The 27,990-nt window shown below is 38.7% G+C and overlaps 2 protein-coding genes across 2 annotated transcripts; both read left to right on the forward strand.

Annotated features, from left to right (window-relative positions):
• Positions 1–5,141: 5,141 nt before the first annotated feature.
• Positions 5,142–8,485, forward strand: LOC137735498 (probable mannitol dehydrogenase). Its single transcript, XM_068474933.1, has 5 exons — positions 5,142–5,333; positions 5,813–5,926; positions 7,159–7,672; positions 7,773–7,926; positions 8,100–8,485. The coding sequence occupies exons 1-5, from the start codon at positions 5,236–5,238 to the stop codon at positions 8,303–8,305; spliced, it is 1,086 nt and encodes a 361-aa protein (XP_068331034.1). The 5' UTR covers positions 5,142–5,235; the 3' UTR covers positions 8,306–8,485.
• A 10,809-nt stretch (positions 8,486–19,294) lies between these two features.
• On the forward strand, positions 19,295–20,992 carry LOC137714725 (probable mannitol dehydrogenase). The gene is made up of 5 exons (XM_068453871.1): positions 19,295–19,392; positions 19,489–19,602; positions 19,743–20,256; positions 20,368–20,521; positions 20,685–20,992. Exons 1-5 carry the CDS (start codon positions 19,295–19,297, stop codon positions 20,888–20,890), a joined length of 1,086 nt encoding a protein of 361 aa, XP_068309972.1. The 3' UTR covers positions 20,891–20,992.
• The last annotated feature ends 6,998 nt before the right edge of the window (positions 20,993–27,990 follow it).

The raw sequence follows: 27,990 nt of genomic DNA on the forward strand, positions 1-27,990 counted from the left end.
CGGCGGCTTCCTCAGAGGCCAAGTGGGTTTTGACATCTTTGGAATTAGCGTGAGCCAATGCTATACATACGTATGGTTTGTTAATTACTATCTCGGCCGCATCTATGTTAGCATATTGGGACTCTTCGTCTTTGGCCGATGCATAACTTACCGTTAGGCTTTTGTAGATCGTCCCACGAGTTGGAGATTTTAAGATTTTCTTTTCTCGGAGCAAATAATCATATTGCTCGACATGTTAAGCCAGTTTTACATATCTTGGAAGTTTGCCCCCAAGAATTTATTTTTTTACTCCACATCCAGGCCATTTAGGGCAAGCCTAACAAACTCGACTTCAGGGAGGGATACTCGGCACCAATTTCTTGCCGACTTAAACCTCGTAAGATATTCCATTAGTGACTCGTCTGATGATTAAGCCATCCTGGCCAAAGAAGAGATTGATATTTCCATCCCTGGCTGATAAAATTGCTTATGAAATATCTTGACTAATTTCTCCCAGCTTTGGGTGGAGTTGGGTGAAAGGTTGATGTACCATGCGAACGCTGAGTCGGTTAGTAACAAAATTGAATAGTAGTAGTTTATGAAAATCACTGTTAACGTCTCCACATTGAAGAGTGAATCGAGCCACTTGTTCTAATGAGGGTAAGGATGATTCTCTAACAAAAAGGCTAATGTCTGGAATCTTGAATCCTTTAGGATACTCGAACCTAGGTTGAATATGGGTGAATGAATTTTGGAAACTTTGGCCTTTTTTTTAAGGCCAAATCAATCATTCTTTAGACTTCAACCATGTTAACAGACGCCGCTTCTATTCATTGGTCAGTTGAAACCAATTTGCTGCTTGATTCACCATTTTTCTCTAAGTCAATCATTTTGAGATGAGCAGATCATGTCTCGGCCTGTATCGCTGGCAGAGGATTATTCTTTAGATCATCACTGGAGAAAAGATCTAGATGTTGGATTGGAGGCCTCATCATTGTCATTGTCACAATCCTCCACTAGTCCTTCAATAAAAATGCATTTTGTCATTTTGGTGAGGATTTCTGCATCACGAGTTTGACTGCCGACATTAATTTTTTTTTCTCGGCGTGTTCTATTTGTGGCTTCAGTTGTCACGGCAGCAGGAGGATTATGTGCCTGTGACAAGCCATCGTGTCCTGGGCTTTGGACTATACTGGAAGTTTAGTCGTTCACTTACCCATAACTGTTTTCTTTTTTACTGATTGTGTTTTAATGGTCATGAACTTCGTAGTTTTAGCACTGGGTCTCACTGGGCGTGCCAAAGTGTTAATCCTAAAAACTACCATGCCTACGTGACGTGCAGACCGAGTAATTAATAAGCTAACTATATCATTTGGATGACTGCGGGGCTGCCAACTCGTTGGCAAAGTTCGGCTGGGGAGTAAAATATGTTGATGTGGCGTTGGCCGCGCTGCTAACTTCTTGATCTTGTGACTACGGCCAAGGAAGGAACACGTCTCAGCCTTCAGGTTATAGAGCCTGAAGACAAGGCTGCTAGTTTCTTTGAAATTTACAAATCGTCGGCACCGGGTTCGATCTCGATAATTATATTTATAAGAGTATAAGTTCACCGAACTAGAACCAGACTATACAGACACAAATACTCTAAAGAGATAAATGTCTTAATTGTAAATGTGGTTCGGCCGCTGATAAGTAGATTTTATATTATATATTTAACCCTATTCTTAGTGTATTTTGGTTAATATTTTGAAAGAATTTTGATACTTTGAATTGTATTTTCAATATAAGACTTTCGACTAAAGCAAAACATGGTCAAATGGACGAATTTTGGAGTAATTCCAGTTGGAGGATGTTCATAAGTCACTTAGGTTGATCGTATCAAAATATCACATTTTTCCAACAAGCGGTTATTTTTTGGTGATAGAATAAATGAGCAATGCGTGGTGTTGGAAAGTGACATTTTTGGACTTGAATTGCGTTTTTAGAGCCAAAGATGACCTCGGATGGGTTCATGGCCTTCTAGAGATGTGTTCAGAACGTCCTAATCTTCAAACAAGCTATCATGGGCCGGATTTGGAGGATATTTGAGGCTAAAACGTGGCTGGATTGTCTCCTTGCAGATTCTCCTAGTTTAATTAGGACTTTATTTTCTAAGATATTTATTATTATTTAGTTTCCTAGTTGGAATAAGAGACCTATGTTTTAGGGTTTGTGTGATGGCTTAGCAAATATATTGCTTTTCCGTTCTTAGTTTTTTCTACGCTTTCGTTTATGCAATTTTGGAGACAGAGAGTAATTGCTAGGGTTCTTAGAGATTTTCTACTTGAAGGTTTTTCATTCCTTTTATTCATAATAATATTTTTTATGATTTCAATTATGAATATGCGTAACTAATTCCTTTTGCTAGGGCGGAGCCTTGACCCTTAACATGAATATGTAATTTTTATTTAATTGCTTATGATTGATTGCATGCATACTTTGAATTATTGATCAGCGAACTATCTAATTGTCTTAATATCTGATCACAATTAGGATCTTTAGAAAAGTAATTTAATGCAATTTTGGTCGGAAGGTTCCCTGAAATTGACATTGGCTTCTTTGTGATTAATAATTGTAATTGCACTTAAGATGAACATCACGTCTTAGGGGTTGAATGGTTTTTCAAGGGGTTTTCATAAAACATAATGAGTCATTCATGTTCAAATTTGATTCAAACATCTAGACGGGTTGCATGTTAGATATACATTATATGTTGGAGGTTCTAAGTAGAATATAAATTAGGAAAACCTAACCTTCAAAGTGGCATGTGTAGGTCATAAGTAATTGGTATAAATTCATAGGATTGCTAGGTGATAGTGGAACCCTAGTCTTTTATAAATTGATATTTAAAACTCTTTTCTTTTGTCATATCAGTTTTTAATTAAAATTCGTTTTTAATATTAGCCAATTTCAAAATCTCTTCTCTCAATTTTTAATTCTAAGCATTTAATTAGGAATTGTTTCTACATGAATTATTAAAAGAGTCCTTGAGGAGAACGACCTTGCATGAGCATCTATACTACAACATCCTTGTATTCTTGCAAGTATTTCACGTGTTTTTATCCCTACTTTTGTAGGTGGTAAAAATCCTATCAGCCACCGGAATGACGAACTCTAAAATGTACTTGTGAATATCCATTCATAAAATAAAACTCGGTTTTCAATGTGCCGAGCCTAGTAACCTAGTAACACCTCACTTCATGCGAGAAGGCTGATGAGATGACCTCTACCAACGAGGACTCGGAAATCCTTGTTGACCAAGACTTGGATAAATAACCAATTGGCCTCGAAACAGTGTTGTTTATTCAAACTGAAAGTGCTCATCGATCGGCTAATTCTATGGCTCCAGTGATGTATATCCAAACAGAAGATGTCGCTGGTTGCTTTCACAATGCTATCTATCCAAACTATAGATGTGTTAGTGGGAAGAAAGGGGAAGAGGAAAAAATCTTAAGGTTGTTGAGAAGCTTTGCACAGGGCAATTTGTGTGTTGATTTAGAGGGGCCTTGAATGATGCACTCCCTTCTCTATTTATAGCAGTGAACCCCCCTCATGGCCAAACTAGAAATGTACTCGAATTAAAATTCCTCAACCCAATCTGATCAGGTTTTGGCCAATCTTAACCCCTATAGGACTTTGAACCAAGCTCATTAACGAACCAGATTCATCCCCTAATTCTAAGCATCTTCAGCTTTAAGACTCCTTGTTGCACTAGGGTTCGACTACCTCACCCTTATCTAAACCAATCCTCCTAGCAACAGGATTCGCCCAACCTTGACTGGACAGCCCATGACACGATTCTAGATGAATGTTACTGGGCCGAGAACAACTCTAAGCTCGGCCCAAAATATTATTGTGGGCCCAAACAGTCCCACAACTAATACTCATTTTTTGAAAATAATGAAGATCCCTTTTCTTAAAGGGCCTATATAAATCTTATCTGTGTGTGTAGAAATCTCTGATTTTAGAACCCTAAATGACACTTAACCCAGGGTAATGTTTGATAGCTATTTGGATTTTAAATGTTTTGGACATGATAAATTTTAAAAGAGAAAAACGGAAAGAAGAATAGTAGTGAGAGAGAGAAAACAATAAAGAAGAATGTATATAAAAAAAAATCTTTTAATTTTACTCAAAAAAAAAAAAATCATTAATATGAAAACAAAACAACTTAGCCCTAGTTTGGTACTTAGGTGATTTTGAAAAAAGTTGATATCAAAAAAAGTTGGGAGCTTTTTTATGTTTGGTAAACTTTCAACTTCAGCTTTTTTTCATAGTTTTGGGTGAAAAAAAGCCAAAAACATAAAGCTGCAAAACCTAGCTTTGAAAAACTAGTTTTTTGTCACATCTGTTTTATATAAAAATTTATCAAACACTATAATACTGTTTTTTTTTTCAAAAGCACTTTTACAAAAAAGTTTACCAAACACTCTGCTGTTTTATTTTACAGCTGTTATCCTCACAGTACAGTAGAATTAGTTTTTTTTTTCAAAACACAGCAATACCAAACCAAGCCTTACTATAGAATTTGCTTTCGATAAACAAAAGTTTGAAATATATTTGGTTTTTCTTTTTCTGTCTGTGCACACTTCTACAATTTTCTACATCTTACCTAACATCTTTTATGCACTCCTCCATTTCACTTTTAACCATATTTTTTCCGAATATTATCAATTGGTTGCTCCATTCTATCTAGTCCTCTTCTTTATCTACTCCTCTTTATTACTCCACTATATATAGTTTTTTTGTCAATTCGTAAAAATTCATATGAAAAACACTTCAAATTTTGGTTACTAACCTCATAATCTCTCATTTGATAATTGATAAATTGGTGTCAAAATTTCATTTTACTTCCAAAATGAGAACACAATCCCAATAGAACCGATCCCTCTAGAATCGCACGCCTAATATGTGGTGGAAATTTCTCCCAACAAAACGAAGACGTCATTACTTTTCACTTCTCAGAGGCAAAGTAAAGTTGCCATCCCAGCCAATGAAATGAAGTTTGCAATATGTACGAAAACGACACTACGATTTTCGATTTGCTCAGCCAGTACGTCAGGCCAGCCCAATCGTCACCGTACCATCGTCACCGTCTCTCTATATATACACCTCCCTTCAATTGCCCTTCCCTCACCATCGCTCTAGTTGTCTATTATCTCATAATATTCAGTGGATTCAGTTTTAGTTGGTTTTTGTTACTTTGAGAAAAATAAAATGGTGGTAACTCCAGAGCAAGAGCACCCAAACAAGGCATTTGGATGGGCTGCTAGAGATTCATCTGGCGTTCTCTCTCCCTTTAAATTCTCAAGAAGGTTATTATTATTATTCTTTATAGCTCTCCCATATATTTTTTTTTCGTTTGATTTTATTTCTCTCAAATTTGTTTAATTGTGCGTCTTAAACATCATAAACAAATTTTATTTCCCCTATTTTCTGATGTTGCACACCTTAATCTGGCGTCGCTCTTTTGATAGAATAAATCTAAAAAAAAAAAAAAAAATCATAATGAACAGGTTGTGCAAAAGGAGTATAACCACGTGCGGAAATGTTTGTTGGATTTAAATATGAATCAATACCGTTTGATTTGGTTGTTTTTATCTTAGTAAACTTTGGCATTTAGGTTGTAAGTAAAACTTTGCTACTGTAAACCACGGAACGTGTCACATAAAAGATGAAGGGGCCACATATCCAATAAGTACCGAAGAAGTTGATAGTTATAATTTTTGGGTAGTATTACTTTTACGAGATCTGAGTTTTCATTTATGTCTAAATTGAACTAATTTCATTGCAGGAAAACTGGAGAGAAAGATGTTTGTTTCAAAGTTCTGTACTGCGGGATATGTCATTCGGACCTGCACATGGTCAAGAACGAATGGGGTTCCTCTGTCTATCCTCTGATTCCCGGGTACTTATTTCTTCCCAACTTTTTAATTCAGTGGCATGACTTTGAGTTTGATTAGTCAAATATATGTTTTCTTTTCTTCGGATATATCGGAGATAGAAAGAGCAATTGGGCAACCAACAAAAAATTGGAAGTGCTATTTAAAATTTCATACAATTAATTCGATAGGATATGTAATTAGTTTAGAGTGATGCTAGCATTTTCCATTTGTTTATGTTGGCGGAATTCATAGAAACAGAACCCATAAGTACGGTGCATGCAGCATGCTATAAAGATTTGTTTATATTATTTTTTGTTTAAGAAATAAACTAGGGTAGGGTTTAGACTCTGAAATTAAGCCCTGTTACAACTGAAATCAATACCTTAAAATACAAGTATTTTTAGCAATGGAGGAAATAGCTCTACCCCATAAATAAAGACCATTGGTAAAATGACCTAAATCCATAATAACATTCGTAAAGAAGTTCGCCTCTCTATCGACATCTATTTAAAATGGTATTTTCATATAAATATTGAATATATATATATATATATATATATATATATATATATATATTTACACACACACACACATACACACTAGGCAATAGGCGTTCAGACGCTCACATCCATCTTTATTGTTGATCACTTGATTTTTGAATTGAAAAAAATTAAATAAAAACAAAGGATAAGATCAAATAAGAATGTTTATAATGAAAGAAAAAAATGTGTTTATTTATCCTTTTAATGCCTTCACCAATATAGTCCGTACTTTTAGTAAATATTATTGCTGAATACAGACGAAAGTGACTATAGACGCATACTGCACACTGCTAAATTAACTATACAGTCATTGAGCCAAAGTAATTATTTGATGGCCATAAAAATCCATGTGGCAACCATTTAAGGTGGAACAACCATGATATAGGATGGTAGATCAAGTGACATCAGGACTTTATTTGGTTGCTAGCAAGTGACAACGACTGATTTAAAAGCATCTTCAAAGAAGTTAGTGGAGGAAAAAGATGGTAGACCAATCTGAAAGTTTTTACTCATCAACTTTTTTATTTTTTTTTATTTTTTTTTTAATTTTTTTAATTTTTAATTTTTTTTTAGGCAATGGGGTTTGGATAAAATAAAAATTACCCCTCGATTTAACTTGCTGGAATTATCAAAGTTTTACCATTAGTCCTAATGAGTTCTAATAAGAAAATGATATCAGTTTAACCAAGTATGACCATAAATGGGAAATGCAGGCATGAAATAGTTGGTGTAGTGACAGAGGTGGGAAGCAAAGTACAAAATTTCAAAGTTGGAGACAAAGTAGGTGTTGGATGCATGGTGGGTTCTTGCCACTCTTGCGACAGTTGTAACAACCACCTCGAGAATTACTGCCCCAAAATGATACTCACTTATGGTGCCAGGAACCTTGACGGCACCATAACATATGGAGGTTACTCCGACATCATGGTGGCGGATGAGCATTTCATAGTCCGCATTCCAGACAACCTACCTCTGGATGGTGCTGCTCCTCTCCTGTGTGCTGGGATTACAACTTACAGTCCCTTGAGATATTTCGGACTTGACAAACCAGGCATGCATGTGGGCGTTGTGGGTCTAGGTGGTCTAGGGCACCTCGCGATAAAATTTGCCAAGGCTATGGGGGTTAAGGTCACAGTGATCAGTACCTCCCCTAATAAGAAGGAAGAAGCTATTGAACATCTTCATGCTGATACATTTTTGGTTAGCCGCGATCAAGATCAAATGCAGGTGATTATTTGAAGGATTTGCTTTTGTACTTTAAATTGATTACGTCTGTGTGTGTGTATAGCACAAGGTAATCTTATATGTCGTCATGTAAATCTTGTAGGCTGCCATGGGGACATTGGATGGTATCATTGATACGGTTTCTGCACTCCACCCTCTCTTGCCTTTGATTGGTTTGTTAAAGTCTCATGGAAAGCTTGTGATGGTTGGTGCACCCGATAAACCACTTGAGCTTCCAGTTTTTCCTTTGCTCATGGGTAAGCATATCACTGTTCTCATAGTTTATCTCGTAGTCACCTACGTCTAGTTGTACATTTTTACAACCGGTGATAGGTCATATTTTCTAAGTTTGCTTTCGATGTTAACCTTGTAATTGTGCATTATAACTGGTGTATTATGTTATTAACAAACGTTTATTTTCTAAATATAGGAAGGAAGATAGTGGGCGGTAGTTGCATTGGGGGTATGAAGGAGACACAAGAGATGATTGATTTTTCAGCCAAGCACAAAATAACAGCTGATATTGAGGTTATCCCAATTGATTACTTGAACACTGCCATGGAGCGCCTTGTCAAAGCGGATGTTAGATACCGATTTGTTATCGACATTGGAAACACGTTGATATCTAGCTCTTAAATTTTGCATCATCTGTTGTTGGATATTGCGGCCGGGTTGAAGGAAGAAATTGGGTTTAATTAAGTTGTCTCAATTTTGTTGTCTATTAAACTTCTCGTGTGAAAATTATACATTACGAAGCCAACTTGGTCCAGATGTTGGATTCTAAATAAAATCGCAAGTATGCTTTTATTTGGAAATGATTTTTTTTTAATCTAATTACAAACAATAATTCTACTATAGGGTTACACTAAAAGGAAGAATAAGGGTTTAAACCCGGGAAATTACGAGTTGAACAAATTTTTTTTTAACCACCATGGTAATCCATCGCTTGCTATGGGAGAATGAGGTTATAGATTTGTTTTTTGTTTTTTGTTTTTTGTGTTTTGTGTTTTTTTTTTTTTTTGTTATCGTTGTGCACATGTAAGTTTCATTATTTCACCAACAAAAAATTGCGATAATAGATGTTAGCACACCCGACACAATTTTAATTGTGACGGAAACACAAGTGGGACACCACGTGTTTTAATAAGAAAAGTGGAAATTTTATTTTTTAAGTTATTAACTTTTTTAGCACACATATCTCATCATTTGTATAATGGTATGTGGTGTACCACTCCGTATACCGATCACACTAAAAAATCTCTCCACCTTGTGGCTGTGGTTGGTTTAGGTATGCCCATGTAGATGTAAATTAGTTTGCGAACGTGGGGCTTAAGATCACAGTAAAAATTGTGACAATACATCTTCATTTCCCTTTGTTTCCCTCTATGTTTTTTTTATGTGCGTGGAAAGCAACGACATATTCATTGAAAAAGGCAACAACAGTACATCCAATACAACAAGCACGGTTGAGGCAATGAATAGCTCACTCAACCGTTACATTTCTTCACCAAAAGGTCAACAATAAGATTAGGAGGTTTTTCAAACCAAGACCGAAAACCATCAACCTGAAGGGCATGGTGAGCTAAATGATGGACAATTCCCTTAGCATGTAGGCGAGTGTGGGCAAGAACAACTCCAGTGACTCTGGACAACAGCACTTTTGCATCCTCCACAATGTGTCCAATGAGAGACACATTGGTGAGAGGCTGCTGTAATGTTGTGATCTAGAGAGAATCGCACTTTAATTTTTTATAACCTCTTTTTGCAGACAAAGCACCCCTTCTCTCTATGTTAATAATCAGGATTTGATTGATTTGAACAAGTTACCATGTTTAATTTAGGTGGTTTTATTTCTACGACCTAATTACTGACGTTTGTTAACCCGTTTGGAACTGCTTAACTAGAAAGGTCCTTATACTACTAACACACCCCGACCAAAATCAGGGCATGTTGGCCGTCACGTAAGGGTGACGTAACCATGTGCACAGTGCAGAAGCTAAGAATAATAATAAAAGTACGAACAAATAAAAACCAAACTACACACAGAGTAATTAACATACATGTGTAAACGTAAGTGTGAAAAATAATATTCAGAGCACATAAAACCTAGTGCAGTCCAGGGGAACAAATACTAACTAAACACACCCAGAGGGGGTCCTACATTGGTGATAATCTGTCAGATATGCCATGGATTCCTCATGAGCCACCAAAAGAGCATTCCAAACTAGAACCTAAAAGGGCGCAAAACAGAAAGTGTGAGTGGGCAAAAACAAAGCTTTTCAAAATCATTTCATTATCAAAAGTTCTAACCCCTCGCCGTAAAACTTGTATAGTTTCCCAGAAAATAGAATATACACATATATAGAAAATATGCTCAGAAATATGCCATGTCGAATGCCTCTACATAAAATGTAAGCAAACCAGGTAATGCCAAACAATGCAAATACCATGTCAGGCGGAGTCACCTAACGTGACCTGTACGGCTGAATCTAGAGCTCAAATCCCCAACTCACTAACTATACCTACACACAAGTCGGAACCACCTAAGTGGTCTATACGACAGGATTGGGTGTAAATAAATACGCTCAAGTGCTACGATCACGTGAAGACGGGGCAAATAATCGCGGGTCATCTACGAGTCAGAACCACCTATAGTGGTCTGTACGACAAGATTGTGCACCTAACAAGGATCCAAGATGAGCATGTGGTGAGGAAGGTGAACATCACGTGAAGGACTGTGCCCTACACTCGGCGTGAGCACTAACACCGGGGGTGCAGGTTATGAGCTCTCTAACTACAATCATCATCATAACCATAACTTACCTGGCACTTATCTGTGCGTCCGCAGCACCAAACATACACATATGCAACTACTAATGCATAAATAAATAGGCACACACTAAGCATGGCATTTTAAAACATATAAACATTCCATTTCATTTTCTGGGAAAAACCTCAGTATATAGGTATATACGGAAAACCAAAAGCCCACTCACTGGTATGTGGAAGGGTCGTAACCCCCTTGCCTCGAGTGACTGCGCTCGTCCTCGGGATAGGTCTCACCTATATGCGAAACAACTATAAAAACATTAATTTAAAGCACATAACCAAAACTAGGTAATAATTTCTCATACAATGCTCAAATGGGGTGTATGAATACACCAACATGATCTACTCAACCTTACGAACATCCCTATATTTTTAAAATAATTTTTCAACGTCTCACGTGCCCCCACGTGCTGGCCAAGGCACGGCCAGACGCGCTGGCCACCCACAGCCACGTGCCAAGCACGCTGACGGCGTCAGTTAACGCCGTCAGGAATATTCCATTAAAACTAACAGATTCCGTTAACGTTAACCTAACGCCGTTAGGAATATTCCATCCAAACTAACGGAATATTCCGTCATCTTCTCCGGCACACCTCCAGTGCCGTCGCCGTTGCTGGAAAACCGGAAAAACTCCAAACCTTCATTTCTCACTCGATTTTCAACCAAATTTCACGAAATTGGTACCAAAATTAAGCTTACAACAAGTAGAACAAAATCTTACCACTTTCAAGCCCTGAAATTCACGAAATCTCGCTGGAGAAACTTCACAAAATCCGGCCAAACCTGCAACTCACGATCCTGACGTCCAAATCTTTCCAACGAACCACCTCGAGCTTCCTAAAGACCTCACTAAGCTTCCTACAAGCTTCAAATTCCCTGAAAAACAACATTTCACGTATGCATGAACAGTGACCAAAATAGGGGCTCCATGGTTCGACGTGAAATTGAAGGATTTCCTATTTGAAATGGGTATGGTTGAACTCGTATGAACCTCACGAATACAAAGGTATAACTTTCCACCTCGATCTGCAATGTTTTCAAAGGTTTTGGTCTTGGTCTGTACAAGGAAGAAGAAGAGAGGGAAAGAGAGAGAGACATGAGACAAGAAAAATGATGAGGATGAGAATGTAGGTGTGTGTGTGTGGTCCAGATGCAACTAACCAAATCCCCAAAACAACCACATAACGAAACATAACCACTAGGGGAAAAAACGTCATTTCACACCTACGATACAAATAATCCGGGACGGGCTGTCACAACCTACCCACCTTAAAAAAAATTTGTCCTGAAATTCATAGCAACCACTCACACCAACCACTAGCGATCAAAGAACAACCGAGGATGCAAATCTCACATCCGATCTTCTGTCTCCCAAGTAGCCTCCTCCGCTAAGTGATTCCTCCATAAAATTTTCACTAAATTCACAGTCTTGTTCCCCAAAACCTTTTCCTTCCAATCTAGAATCCTTACTGGTTCCTCATCATAAGTCAAATCCGGATTAATTTCCAAGGGTTGAGGAGGTATCACATGTGACGAATCCATAACATAATGACGAAGTATAGACACATGAAAAACATTATGCACTTTAGCCAGCTCAGAAGGCAACTCAAGCTTGTAAGCCACTTCACCAACTCGCTTGGTGATTATTTGCGGTCTAATAAACCTGGGACTTTGCTTACCTTTCTTTCCAAACTGTACAACAGCTCTCCACGGTGAAAGCTTCAGAAACACCCAATCACCTACTTCATACACTTTGTCAGTAGCATGCCGATCCGCTAAGCTCTTTTGTAGATCCTGGGCTGCTTTCAGAGGCCCACCAAAACTCTTTCTTCGACCTCTGACCAACATAAGGGTGTACGACAAGATTTACCATACAATGCCTCAAATGGTAACATGTTGATACTCGAATGAAAGCTGTTGTTGTAGGCAAATTCCATTAAATCCAACCGCTTGTGCCAAGCATCTCCAAATTGCAACACCGAAGATCTCAACATATCCTCCAACGTCTGAATAGTCCTCTTTGATTGTCCGTCTGTATGAGGATGATATGTCGTACTATAGAGTAATCTCATACCCAAAACTTCCTAAAAAGCCACCCAAAATTTAGAAGTAAATCTTGGCTCACGATCCGAGACAATACTCACTGGAACAACATGGTACTTCATGATCTTCGATATGAATGATTCAGCTAATCGGCCCAAAGAATACTTTTCCCTCACTGGAACAAAATGCGCTGACTTACTAAGCTGATCAACTATCACCCAAATGTCGTCAAAACCATTATGTGTACGCGGAAGCTTGTACACAAAATCCATAATGTTTTCCCATTTCCACTCTGGAACAGGAAGCGGCTACAACAACCCAAACGACTTCTTCCTTTTAGCTTTAACTTGTTGGCAAATGGCACACCTACTCACATACTCAGCTATCTCCCTATTCATACCCGGCCAATAATAAAATGGTCGAATCGTATGATACATTTTAATAGCTCATGGATGCATCGCATAAGCTGAGATATGCGCTTCATCAAGAATTGCTTTCTTTAATTCCAAATTATTTGGCACAAACATCCTACTCTCCTGCATAAGCATGCCATCCGATTCACGAACTCTGAGGTCCTTCATTTTCCCCTGATTCCTTGCTTGAATTATTTCCTGAGTTTCTTCATCAACCATCTGGGCTTCAAGTACACGATCAATTAAAATAGGCCTAACTTGAAAATTAGCAAGTAAGGCTACCTCTTGATCTTCTGCCTCTAACCTCACTCCAGTTGATCTCAAGTCTGCCAGAAGAGGAACACGACTAGTGTACAACACATTGATACGGTCCTGAAATTTTCTGCTAAGTGCATCAGCTACCACATTCGCACAACCAAGGTGATAATCAATCGTGCAATCATAATCACTAAGCAGTTCCAACCACCTTCACTGACGAAGATTAAGATCCCTCTGCATGAAAAGATATTGAAGACTTTTATGATCCGTAAAGATCTTGCATTTTTCCCCATAAAGATAATGTCTCCACATCTTCAACGCAAAGATAATGGCCGCTAACTCCAAATCATGCGTAGGGTAATTCAATTCATGAGGCTTTGATTGTCATAAAGCATAAGCAATCACCCTACCATGCTGCATTAGCACACATCCCAAACCATTTAAGGAAGCATCACTGTAAACTTCGAAATTACCACTATCATCCGGGAGTGCCAAAATAAGTGCATGAGTGAAACAATACTTCAACGGCTGGAAACTTTGCTCACAATTATCATCCTACTCAAATTTAACATCCTTTCTCGTTAACCTCGTCAGTGGTAAAATAATCACTGAAAAATCCTTTACAAATTGTCGGTAATACCCTGCTAAACCAAGGAAACTCCTCACCTTAATGACGATTCATGGTTGCTCCCACTTCTCCACAACTACTACCTTTTGAAGATCCACCAAAATACCTTGAGCAGATATGACGTGTCCCAAAAATGCCACGTGATCTAACCAAAATTGGCACTTGCTAAACTTAGCATACAGTTGGTGTTCCCTCAACCTTTTCAACACCAAAGTAAGATGTCGAACATGCTTAGATTTAGACTTAGAGTATACCAGAATATCGTCAATGAAGACAATGACAAACCTATCAAAATACGGCTGGAATACTCGATTCATCAAATCCATAAAAGCTACTGGTGCATTCATCAATCCAAATGGCATTACCAGAAACTCGTAATGACCAGAACGAGTCCTGAAAGCTGTCTTAGGGACATCCTCCCTACTGATCTTCAACTAATAATAACCGGACCTCAAATCAATCTTGGAAAATACACAAGCACCTCGAAGCTGATCAAACAAATCATCTATACGCGGTAATGGATAACGGTTTTTAATTGTTACCCGATTCAATTGCTGGTAATCAATGCATAGCCTCAAAGTTCCGTCTTTCTTCCTCACAAACAACACTGGAGCTCCCCAAGGTGAAGTACTAGGCTGAATAAAACCTTTATCCACTAATTCCTGCAACTGGACTTTCAATTCCCTCTACTCAGCAGGAGCCATACGATAAGGAGTCAAGGATATAGGATTAGTACCTGGAAGCAAATCAATGGTGAACTCCACATCTCGGTCTGGCGGCAAACCAGGTAAATCATCAGGGAAAACATCAGGAAAATGCCTGACTACCCTTACATCCTCCACACTACTAGGAGCAACATCGTTCAACACCACATGAGCTAAGTATCCCTGGCAACCCTTTGATAACAACATTTTTGCTCGCATAGCAGAAATAACGCCATGTCTCACCTCAGTCTGCTCACCCACAAAAGTAACCACAGGTAATCCAGGACGATGGAAGGTAACTATTTTCCCATAACAATCAATATTGGCACGATTGAAATGCAACCAATCCGTGCCCAAAATCACATCAAAATCAACAATATCTAACAGGATAAGGTTAGCTGGAATAACAACATCATCCACCATCACTGGACATCCTGGGTACACACAATCAACAATACATCTCTCCCCTCTAGGCATAGCAAACTCTAAATCATACCCTAGAGGTGTAGGGTGAAGTTGCGTCACTTGAGCAAATGTATGAGAAATAACAGAATATGCAGCACCATAGTCAATCAATACTCTAGCAAAATAACCAAGGATATTTAACGTACCCATGATCAAGTCTGGATTATTCTGAGCATCCTGCAGAGAGATATTGTGGATACGCCCCTGGGTCTGCTGCCGTCCACCACGACCTCTACTAGTCTGACCACCTCAACTCTGCACACTAGCCCCTGACTGGGCTGACCAGACTGTCTTGAAGACCCTGCATTACTAACAGCAATCTCCCCCTGCTGAGGCTATCCTCCCTGGTACCACTGAGATCCACCCGCTGGAACTGGAAGATACGGCATATAGCCACCCGAATACTAGGGATAACCACTCTGTGAATAAGGATCGTAGGGATACGGATACTGCCCTGGGGCATAAGGAACTGCATCACCCTGATAATAATAGACACCATCACGACCCGTCTGACCATAACTATCAGGGCCAGGGACCTGCTGGATCGGCACAGGTGGTGGCAAGAAAGACTGTTGGGGCCTCTGCTGACTCTGGGGACAATTTCCAGCTCGATGTCCCATCTGCCCATAGGTGAAACAACCACCGCTGCCTCTCCTACACTCTCCAAAATGTCGATTATTACACCTGCAGCAAACCGGGGCCCTTCCTCTACCAGTATCACCCTGCCTCTGACCTCTAGTACCCCTAGCAAATCTACCACCCGACCCTGACCAGTGGCACTAAAACCACCGCTGGAAGAACTGGAACTAGTCCTACCTCGCTTAAAACTCTGGGTCTTGCGAGGTCCGAGAGATACCTGACCTTTGCCTTTGTCGTCTTTCCTGTGGTTGCCATCTTTTTCTTCCTCCTCACTTTCGCTGGGCATGTTCTTGGAATCCTCAATCCTCAACAGAATCTCACATAACTCCTGGTAAGAATCGCAAGGGGTAGTGGTCGCCATAAAACATCATTTCTTCTTAGTACCCAAATGGAAATGACAAAGCATCTCCCCCGGATTGGCAGCAACCTTCGGATAATAACGGGATAAATCAGTAAACCTCCGATAATACTCGTTCGCCGTCAACTTCCCTTGCTTCAACTCGGTAAATTCTTGCTTTTTGCAATCAATGTACTTAGAAAGCACAAACCTTTTTCGAAATAACTGCCTGAACACGTCCCAGTCGGTCCTTTTCTCCGGGGTCAAACGACAAACCTCCTGATTATGCAGCACTCGAAAAGTTTTTCAATATGTTCCAGCCACCGCTCAGCTCCCTCAAAACCCTCGTGGCCCTCGAACTTATCTAACTTCAAATTGTACATAGTCTCCAGAGGAGTCATCTAGGGAGGGCGGAGCGCCGACTGAATAGCGGTAGCGATAACTTCCTCCAGTTGAGCTACATCGGGAAATTAGGCTCAACAGAGCGACGTGGTTCCCTACGAGGCACATAGTTCTGACAGAAGACACCAAAACAATTAGAACACTCACAAAAATATATAGGACTGCCAAACCTATGCTTTAATACCAAACTGACACACCCCAACCGAAATCAGGGCATGTTGGCCGTCACGTGAGGGTGACGTAAGCATGTGCACCATGCGGAAGCTAAGAATAATAATAAAAGTACTAACAAATAAAAACCAAACTACACATAGAGTAATTAACATACATGCGTAAACGTAAGTGTGAAAAATAATATTCAGAGCATAGAAAACCTAGTGCAGTCCAAGGGAACAAATACTAACTAAACACACCCAGAGGGGGTCCTACACTGGTGATAATCTGTCAGATATGCCGTGGATTCCTCGTGAGCCACCAAAAGAGCATTCCAAACGAGAACCTAAAAGGGCGCAAAACAGAAAGTGTGAGTGGGCAAAAATAAAGCTTTTCAAAATCATTTCATTATCAAAAGTTCTAACCCCTTGCCGTAAAACCTGTATAGTTTCCCAGAAAATAGAATGTACACATATATAGAAAACATGCTCATAAATATGCCATGTCGAATGCCTCTACATAAAATGTAAGCAAACCAGGTAATGCTAAACAATGCAAATAACATGTCAGCAGGAGTCACCTAACGTGACCTGTACGGCTGAATCTAGAGCTCAAATCCCCAACTCACTAACTATACCTGCACACAAGTCGGAACCACCTAAAGTGGTCTGTACGACAGGATTGGGTGTAAATAAATACGCTCAAGTGCTACGATCACGTGAAGACTGGGGAATAATCACGGGTCACCTACGAGTCGGAACCACCTATAGTGGTCTGTACGACAGGACTGTGCACCTAACTTGGATCCAAGATGAGTGAGTGGTGTGGGAGGTGAACATCACGTGAAGGAATGTGCCCTACTCTGGGCGGGAGCACTAACACCGGAGGTGTAGGTTATGAGCTCTCTAGGCATATCACATAACTAGAATCATCATTGTAACAAACATACATATATGCAACTACCTGTGCATCCACAGCACCAAACATACATATATGCAACTACTAATGTATATATAAATAGGCACACACTAAGCATGGCATGTTAAAACATATAAACATTCCATTTCATTTTCTGGGAAAAACCTCAATATATAGGTATATACGGAAAACCAAAAACCCACTCACTGGTATGTGAAAGGGTCGTAACCCCCTTGCCTCAAGTGACTGCGCTCGTCCTCGGGATAGGTCTCACCTATATGTGAAACAACTATAAAAACGTTAATTTAAAGCACATAACCAAAACTAAGTAATAATTTCTCATACAATGCTCAAATGGGGTGTATGAATACACCAACGTGATCTCCTCAACCTCATGAACATCCTTATATTTTTAAAATAATTTTTCAACGTTTCACGCGCCCTTTGCGCCGGCCAGGCGCGGCCACGTGCCAAGCACGCTAACGGCGTTAGTTAATGCCGTCAAGAATATTCCGTTAAAACTAACAGATTCTGTTAAAGTTAACCTAATGCCGTTAGGAATATTCCGTCCAAATTGACGGAATATTTCGTCATCTTCTCTGGCACACCTCCGATGCTGTCGCCATTGCTGAAAAACCGAAAAAACTTCAAAACTTCGTTTCTCACTCGTTTTTCAACCAAATTTCACGAAATTGGTACCAAAATGAAGCTTACAACAAGTAGAACAAAATCTTACCACTTTCAAGCCCTGAAACTCACGAAATCTCATCGGAGAAACTTCACAAAATTCGGCCAAACCTGCAACTCACGATCCTGACGTCCAAATCCTTCCAACGAACCACCCCGAGCTTCCTAAGGACCTCACTAAGCTTCCTACAAGCTTCAAATTCCCTGAAAAACAACATTTCACGTATGCATGAACAGTGACCAAAATCGGGGTTCCATGGTTCGACGTGAAATCGAAGGATTTCCTACCTAAAATGGGTATGGTTGAACTCATATGAACCTCACGAACACAAAGGTATAACTTTCCACCTCGATCTGCAATGTTTTCAAAGGTTTTAATCTTGGTCCATACAAGGAAGAAGAAGAAGAGAGGGAGAAAGAGAAAGACACGGGACAGGGAAAGTGATGAGGATGAGAATGTGGGTGTGTGTGATCCAGATGCAGCCAACCAAATGCCCAAAACAACCACACAACGAAACATAACCACTAGGGGAAAAAACGTCATTTCACACCTACGGTACAAATAATCCAGGACGGGCTGTCACACTACTCTAAGCACTTTTATTAAAAACCATCGATTTAATCTTTTTTTTTTATTTTTTTTATTTTGAATTTAAGAGGTGTCCCACCACACATAATGAAAGACTAATAATCCATTGATGCAGCTCTAATACTACATGAGGGAACATAATACTTTTGATATTCGAGTCAAACAATATGCCAAAACAATTACCACAAAACTAGCATTTTTTGGTCATACAAAAATTAGTTCAAAAATTCTAAAGGACATATAAATGCTCTTTTGATCCATCAAGTAATCAACCAAAAAATTAGGGAACATTATAATCAAACACCACTCTACTTTCGCGGGAAAGATGTCTGGTCAGCCAAAAAAATTTCATTTCCAATTAAAGAGAAGCCAAGAAAGTTGATTATGTGAAAGGATGCTTGACTTTCCAACAGAAAAACCTCCCTTAAGACTAGCACTACGTCATTGGTAGCTAGTTCTTTCTCTCTCTCTCTCTCTCTCTATTCTATATATTATACTACGTTGCATATTCATATTTTAGAAGTTGTTTGTGTAACTTTTTTATACTTACGAGACAGAAAATGGCGAAATCACCAGAACAAGAACACCCGAAGAAGGCCTTTGGATGGGCGGCTAGAGATTCGTCTGGTGTTCTCTCTCCCTTCAAGTTCTCAAGAAGGTGTCCGTCAAATTCTTAATTGACTATTTGCGGTCTTAAATCTTAGTTTGGTCTTTTGTTGGTTCTAAAATCAAATCGAATTTCTTTTGATATCAGGGAAACTGGCGAGAAGGACGTGACATTCAAAGTATTGTACTGTGGTATATGCCATTCGGACCTTCACACAATCAAGAGTGAGTGGGGGATTACTACCTATCCTCTAGTTCCCGGGTACGTATTCACAAATCAACGTGCATCAACTCTTTTTCATGGAGCCTAGAGTCGTAAGCTCCATCATTTGAATATTATCAGACTGTATGCTTCCTAACTACGTCATATTCCATTATTCTTCCTTGAATTTGGTGATGCAGGCATGAGATAGTTGGTACGGTGACAGAAGTGGGAAACAAAGTACAAAAATTTAAAGTTGGAGATAAAGTAGGTGTTGGATGCTTGGTGGGTTCTTGCCAATCTTGTGATAATTGTTCCAAAAATTTGGAGAACTACTGCCCCAAAATGATACAAACCTATGGTTCCAAGTACCACGACGGAACCATGACACATGGGGGTTATTCTGACATCATGGTGGCTGATGAAAACTTCATTGTCCGTATTCCTGACAAACTACCTCTTGATGGTGCTGCTCCTCTCCTTTGCGCTGGGATCACAACTTACAGCCCCTTGAGACTTCATGGCCTTGACAAACCCGGTATGCATATTGGTGTGGTTGGTCTAGGTGGTCTAGGACATGCAGCCGTGAAGTTTGCCAAGGCTTTTGGGGTTAAGGTCACAGTGATTAGTACCTCCCCCAACAAGAAGGAAGAAGCGATTAATCGTCTCAAAGCTGATTCATTTTTGGTTAGCCGTGAACAAGATCAAATGCAGGTAAATATTTAAACATTAATTTGCATTTGGATGACTTGAACAAGGTTTTGGTCACTGTGTTTATAGATAATTAAGGTGACCTAACTATATGTTGTCATTTCACTTTTGTAGGCTGCCATGGGCACAATGGATGGTATTATTGACACGGTTTCTGCAGTCCACGCTCTCTTGCCTTTACTTGGTTTGTTGAAATCTAATGGGAAACTTGTAATGGTTGGTTTACCAGAAAAGCCTTTTGAGCTTCCAATTTTTCCACTGGTCGCGGGTAATTTTATGACGTGACATATATTGTAATCGACTTGAATATAGGAAAACTAATATTGTTTATTAAAAGAAGTATTGCTTGAAAAGTTGCTTGTACATACTTTCTGGATGAAAACTAAAGTGGATAATTGTTTTATTAACAACCCTTTCTTCTGCAATTACAGGAGGGAAGATAGTAGCTGGTAGTTGCATTGGAGGTTTAAAGGAAACGCAAGAGATGATTGATTTTGCAGGCAAGCACAACATAACAGCTGACATCGAAGTTATTCCAATTGATTATTTGAATACAGCGATGGAGCGTCTTGCCAAAGCCGATGTTAGATACCGATTTGTCATCGACATTGGAAACACATTGAAGTCTGCCGCTTAAAATTTTCACATTCTAAACTCAAACAGTGGTGAGAGGAAAATAGATTGTGTTTTATTTGGTGGGCTACGTTGTTATTGTATACTTTCTTTTATAAACGTCTCTTCTAATCACGACCCATAGTACAATGTGATAGGCTATGTGGGTGTATACTTATTAATTAAGGAATGAATGGATTCATTTTAATTACATTTTACTGAAAAATATGTCTTCTGGCCATGGAACAACAATGGGGTTTATACCTCAAAGAGTGAATATCATTGGATTTTCCAACACTGAAAAACCACGGTGACCACCACCGCTTCCTCCCATTTTATTATGAAAAATATCTGGAAGATTTTATGGGGGATCAAAGCTTATTCCGAAGTCTTGAATTTTATTTGGCGTGCTATTAACAATGCTCTTCCTAGCAGTCTTAATCTTTTTCTTAGAGACATAATTGCAAGCACTACTACATTTAACAGTTCTCAAGACAAAGAAACATTTGTCGCAATGACGTTTTTGTCCCTTAAACATTAATGCAATGAAAACCTTGTCGCAAAGATGTCATCGCGCAAAGCTTGTGAAAAAATCGTTTGCCCGACGAGCAAAATATAGTTCGTCATGCAAAACTGCTTGCGCGACGAAGGATTTTACGCGACGAAGGACATATTCATCACATAAAATATTGGGGAATGGAAACATGTCATCACGCAAACTTACGGCAACAATATTACGTCGTTAGGTAATATTACGCGCGACCATGGTCTTTGTGAGTAAACGTTTTCGAACAAAAAGTCAATTAATTTTAATATTATTCAGTTGTGAACATCTTGTAGTTTAGGAATCTACAAGAGATTTATGCCCGAGCATTGCTGCGAGATTGGAAATTGTATCAAATGGTCTAGATTAAAACAATCAATTCAATCAAGATCCATATTCTCAATAAACTGAAAGGGAGAATGTGATCAAGGATTTGATCACAATGCACAACGGAATCAACAACTAATACTCAACACTACACAATCCAAAATAGTAATGATATTAAGTTATTTTTTTTTTAATCTGGTTGTACTAAGCGATTCTTTCAATAATATGATCAATTAAATAAAAAATCACTACCAATAGTTTAGATTAAAACAATCAATTCAATCAAGATCCATAGTCCAATAGTTAGACAACTAAAAGCGAAGAGTTGAGAGAAGAAACAACATAAATGACTGGTTCCCCGAAAACCATTTAAGTAGAGTTAAAAAAAAAAAAAAAAGTTTTAATGAAAAGGGCCTAGCACTATTCATTATTAATCAAAAGAACATTTTGTGTATGAAAAGCCCATAATGGGTCAAGTCCCTTTATTTATTTACTCTTATGCCATTAAAAGTGATCCACAATGATGTTGACATTTCTGTCTGGAAATACATTATTTTACATGATGCTATTCAACTTATGCTAATTTGCTGCCAGCTCTTCATGCTTTCATCATGTTGTCGATGTTATGTAGCTCTTCTTTTGTCAAATTATTCCAGTACTGTTCATCGCCTTCCACTAACTCTACATCTCTTTTTCTATCTTCTTTCACCTTGTAATACATATCTTCTGTTTCTCCTTTGAAATTTTGAGGCTTCCAGTATGGCTGATGACGAGCTTTTGACTTGCTGTAAATATGCATTTCTTCTTCTTCTGCTACTAATATCATATCATACCTAAAATCTTCAAACTCATCTAAGGCAAACATTTGGATCCCTCGAAATTTTAGAATATTGTTGTATGAAGGAGTCCATGTGAAGAGATAAGGGATGGTCTAAAGAACTCTTCATTAATCATGGCTATATGTCTGATTTTCTCCTTATTTATATGTACATACCAATCTGGATGACTACTAATAAAACTTTTGCAAATTTCGTTCCACTTTTCCTGATAATCTTTTGCTACTTTCATAAGCTTTTCAGGAAATGATTCCAGTTGGAAAATATGATTAATGAATATTTAATCAAGATAGCCAAACTCTAATAGTAAAGCAGGGGTAACTTCTACCAAATTATGCATTTTCATGGTCTAAAATCTCTCATGTTAATTCTAGTCACAGCTATGCTAACCTCTGGTTTACAAATACAATTCTCTGTACTATCACAAAGACATGGTAGATACATCTTTGTAATAATATTCATCCCTGATTTTGGATCAAAGATTGACTGATACAAAGCACATTATAATTGTAATTGTAATTCTTTCATGAACTGTGATGCTCTGCTTAGGATTTCATTCTGCATGTCTGGTGGCATTATTCTTAATTTTGCTTTTGAAATTTCTTCTAATAAAATATCATCTAATATTAAATCTAAAGGTAAATTCCTAAGAAAACTTTCATATTTTTCTTGTTTTTCTTTGTCACTCAGATGCTGATGCTGCTCATTATTTTAATGCTGCTCCATTTCAATATCTTCTTCTAAGAGTTCAATCTTAATTTATTCCATGGGCTCATTAGCCTCTTGTCTTATGGGTTCAATAACCTCTTTTTCTTTATTCTTATGTTGATCAATTGTTTCCAAACCTATTTTCAATTCTCTTTTCAGGGTGTCACTTGCCTTTTGTTGCATTATAAGAGATTGGAGTTCTTGGTTCATTTTGGTAAACTTACTAAGTAATGACTCATGGTCTCTAGCAATGACCTAAAGGTTGTGCTCAAGGGAATGAATATGATGCTGGCTTTGATGGAAATTGAAATTAAAACTATCAAACTCCTGTTTTAAGGCTAGTTTTTCACGACCTAACCTCATGCTTGGCTGTTTGATTTGGATGTTCCAAAAATTATCTAAGAGAATCTATTGCTTATCAGAGACTTTTGGTACCCTTGTCCTATACCTCAAAGTTGAATTTTTTATTCCTTTAACAATATTGCCATTAAAATTGAAAGTGGGTTCAATAATCTTCTTAACAAAATCTGAAAAGATATTTACCATGCATCTTTGAAAGGTGGCTGGTGCATGACATAAACCAAATAGCATTCGATGATAAGCAAAAGTACCAAATTGACAAGTAAAAGTAGTTTTTTCTTCATCATCTGGAGCTATAACAATTTGATTAAATCTCGAATAACCATTAAGAAAGCAATAAAAAGAATGACCGGCTAACCTTTCAAGCATTTGATCAATGAATGGCAAAGGGAAGTAATCTTTCCTTGTGGTAACATTGAGCTTCCTATAATCGATGCAAACTTTCCAACCTGTTTGGATACCCGTGAGCACAAGCTTGTTCTCTTCATTCTTCACCACAGTGAATCTAGATTTCTTGGGAATAACTTGAACTGGTGAAACCCAACGACTATCCGAAATTGGATAAATCACTTCACAATCAAGAAGCTTGATAATCTCATTCTTCACAACTTCCTTCATTGGAGGGTTGAGTCGGCGTTGAGCCTTTCGAGTTGCTTTAGCCCTCTCGTTTAGAAGTATGTGATGCATGTAGGTTATAGGACTAATTCTTTTGATATTAGCCAAAGTCCATCCAATGGCTATTTTGTACTTTTGCAACACCTGAACTAGTTTTTACTCCTCCAATGCCATGAGTGATGAGGAGACTATGACAGGCGAAGTCTCTTTATTTCCCAAGAAAACATACTTCAAATGATTTGGTAATGATTTAAGCTCGAGGGAGAGCGTCTGAATCACTGAGGGTAACAACTTATTAGTGGAAACGAGAATTGGAATTGGGATTGGATGTTTACCAATATGTTGTGGCAAGGACTCAAGGGCAACCACCATCTCCGCCTCTTCTTCACATGTAGGCACGGCAAGGACCTCCTTATGCATGTCGTGAGTGTGCTTGATTCCTGCCTCTTCGTTTTTTAGTCTCATTCCTTTTGTAATGTTCATTTCAAGGGCATCCTTATTTAGGTCTTCAAGATATTCCTGTGCTAATGAATCGAGTATATCAATAGAAAAACAAGAATGATCATCAATAGGATACCTTATGGCTTCAGAAATATTGAAATCAATAATGTCGCCATCAAATTCCATTGCCAATGTCCCCTTGAACACATCAATCTTGGTGTGGGCTATTTTCATGAATGGTCTTCCAAGTAGGATTGGTAATGGAGGAGAATGGGTCGAATCCTCCATTTCAAGCACATAGAAATCGACTGGAAAGATTAAATGATTAACCTGCACCAAAACATCTTCCAAAACTCCTTTCAGATATGCATTAGAATGATCGGCTAATTGAATAATAACTCCATCATTTTTCAGCTCTCCTAAGTTCATAAATGCATAAATAGAGTAAGGCATGACATTAATGGATGCACCTAGGTCTAACATGACATGCTCAAACTTAGCATTGCCAATGACACAAGGGATTGTAAAACTCCCTGGATCCTTGCATTTAGGGGGCAGTTTTCTTTGTAAAACTGCTGACACATTCTCACCTACCCTTACTACTTCCTTGTTCAAAATCCTCTTCCTTGTTGTGCAAAGTTCTTTCAAGAATTTGGCATACTTTGGAACTTGTTTGATTGCATCAAGGAGCGGGATATTGACTTGCACCTTTTGCACCTTTCTAAACGTCTCAAGAATGTCCTTGTCACTCTTTTTTTTCTTAGATTGCATAAATCTGCGAGGGAAAGGCACATTTGGTGGAATAAGGTTAGAATTAATTGAACTTGGACCTAACTTACCTGTGTAAGACGATTTAGGATCCCTAGGTGGCTGCGGCAAGGGTTATTCTACCCTTGTCGTGGCCTTGTCTTTTTCCTCTTCCTCGAGCTGTAGCTTATCATCCTCCTTTTGGCTTGATTTGGACAATTGTGGGTCGGTTCCAACTTCCTTGCCACTTCTTAATGTGATGGCCTTGTGGTTTCAAATCCTCACCTTGGATTCACAATGGTTAAACTAGTTTACACTGCATATTATGAGCAATGAACTGAATTGTTGTTGACTAAGATAGCTTCTAGTGAACTAAGTTTGATTCGTGGATTTGCATTTGATGAACTAACGAATTTGCACTTAGTTGACTGTTGAGCTTGACTAGTCAATCCAGCATACTTTGTTTCAAAATTCTTTGTCATTGTTGCTTGCATAATGAACTGATATGTAAATGTGTTCAAGTTTATGAATTATTGTTGTGAAACTAATCTGGGCAGACTCTGATTAGTTGGACATATTGGTCAATTAGGATTTGTTATTGCAATTGCTCTTTATATCACTGACTAATTTGTAACTAGTTGACTAGCTCATTTGACTAGTCTACTGTGCAAAATTAAAATTTTATTTGCAGGATATTCCATCTGGTACCTAATTTCAATTGGTATCAGAGCCTTGCTCTAGATATACATAGAGTGATTTATTGGGGTTATTGGTATTAAGTGGAATCTCACCATGGATCATGACTAATTTGGTGGTTTTTCTAACTTTCCTCTCTTGTTCCATGTAATGGATTATATTGCTTGGAGTGAGAAGTTTGAAATTATTGAATGTTCATAGTTTGATTGCCCTTGATTATCTTACTCTTGATATGGAAGATGTAAACTTGAAAAAGGGAAAATATGTTGCTTTCCAAGGGGTCCAAGAAGCTAAAACTACTGTGAGATCAAAAGATCTATCTCCTGAAGAGGATTTGGCTATGTATGTCAATCAATTCAGAAAGACTCTCAAGAACAAAGAAAGAGATGCCAAAATGATTGGAGACTCTTCCAAATAACCACAGTTTCAATCACAAGAAAATAAGTCTTTTGACAAGAAGCAAGCAAAACTTTTCAATCTTAGATATACATCATTTTTGAGTGAGCCTAGACCGTGATTCACTTATGATGGTATTGGTCATCATTTTACTGAGTGTGCAAACAAATTATGATGTCTTCTGGGAGTGAAAGAAATTGTTAAGAATCTGATTGTTCTGAAAGGTCATCAAATGATGAGGAGAAAGCTATTGTTTTTGTCGCTTCAGTTGATGAAGAGCATCTCAGTGTTGATGAACATGAGTTGGATGATCCTGATGTGTTGACTTATGATGAATGGTGTCTCAAGTCTGACTCCCTCTTAGATGAGACTTGTAATGTCAAAGACAACAATATTGAGCTCAACAAAAAGCTTACTACTCTCCAGAAAGAAAATGAGGTTTTCCGTCTGGACAAAAAGGAACTGGTTGAAAATGTTGTCTCTCTCGGAGGTCATGTCAAAACTGTCACATCCCGGCCTGGGGGGACCACTTCCCAGGCCCGATCCACTATCGTAGCACGATATTATCCACTTTGGGCCCTAACTACACCCTCACAGTTTTGTTTCTAGGAACTCACACGAGAACTTCTTAATGGGTCACCCATCATGGAAGTGCTCTCGCGCGCTACTCGCTTAACTTCGGAGTTCCGATGGAACCCAAAGCTAGTGAGCTCCTAAAAGGCCTCATGCTAGGTAGGGATGGGAATATACACATAAAGATCACTCCCCTGGGCGATGTGGGATGTCACAATCCACCCCCCTTAGGGGCCCGACCTCCTTGTTAGCACACACGCGACCAAGGTTAGACTCTGATACCAAATTGTCACATCCCGGCCCAAGAGGACCACTTCATGGGCCCGCTCCACCACCGTAGCACGATATTGTCCGCTTTAAGCCCCGACTACTCCATCACTGTTTTGTTTCTAGGAACTCACACGAGAACTTCTCAGTGGGTCACCCATCATGGAAGTGCTCTCGCGCGCTACTCGCTTAACTTCGGAGTTCCGATGGAACCCGAAGTCAGTGAGCTCCCAAAAGGCCTCGTGCTAAATAGAGATGGGAATATACATATAAGGATCATTCCCCTGGGCGATGTGGGATGTCACAAAAAAACACTAAGAGTATCTGGGTCTGTTTGTGATGATAGAGAAGAAAATGATGATGTTGCTGCTGCTCTTAAAGCACAAGTTCTGGACTTAAAGAAATTTCATGAAAACTTGTCAAATTAAGTTCAGGTGTAAAAGGCAAACAATGTTATGTATCATAAGGCAAACTTGAAGCATTTGTCATGTTAATTAAGGCAATTAACAAGTTCATTAGTTTTACTAGTGTCGCTGAAAAAGTTGACAAAAAATTGAGTTCTAGGAAGCTATATGGTGACAAAAGTGTTCTTGATTTTGTTGAAAGTGGTTTAAG

The sequence above is a fragment of the Pyrus communis genome, chromosome 1 (genome assembly GCF_963583255.1).
Source record: "Pyrus communis chromosome 1, drPyrComm1.1, whole genome shotgun sequence".
In the NCBI taxonomy this organism is placed as follows: domain Eukaryota; kingdom Viridiplantae; phylum Streptophyta; class Magnoliopsida; order Rosales; family Rosaceae; genus Pyrus; species Pyrus communis.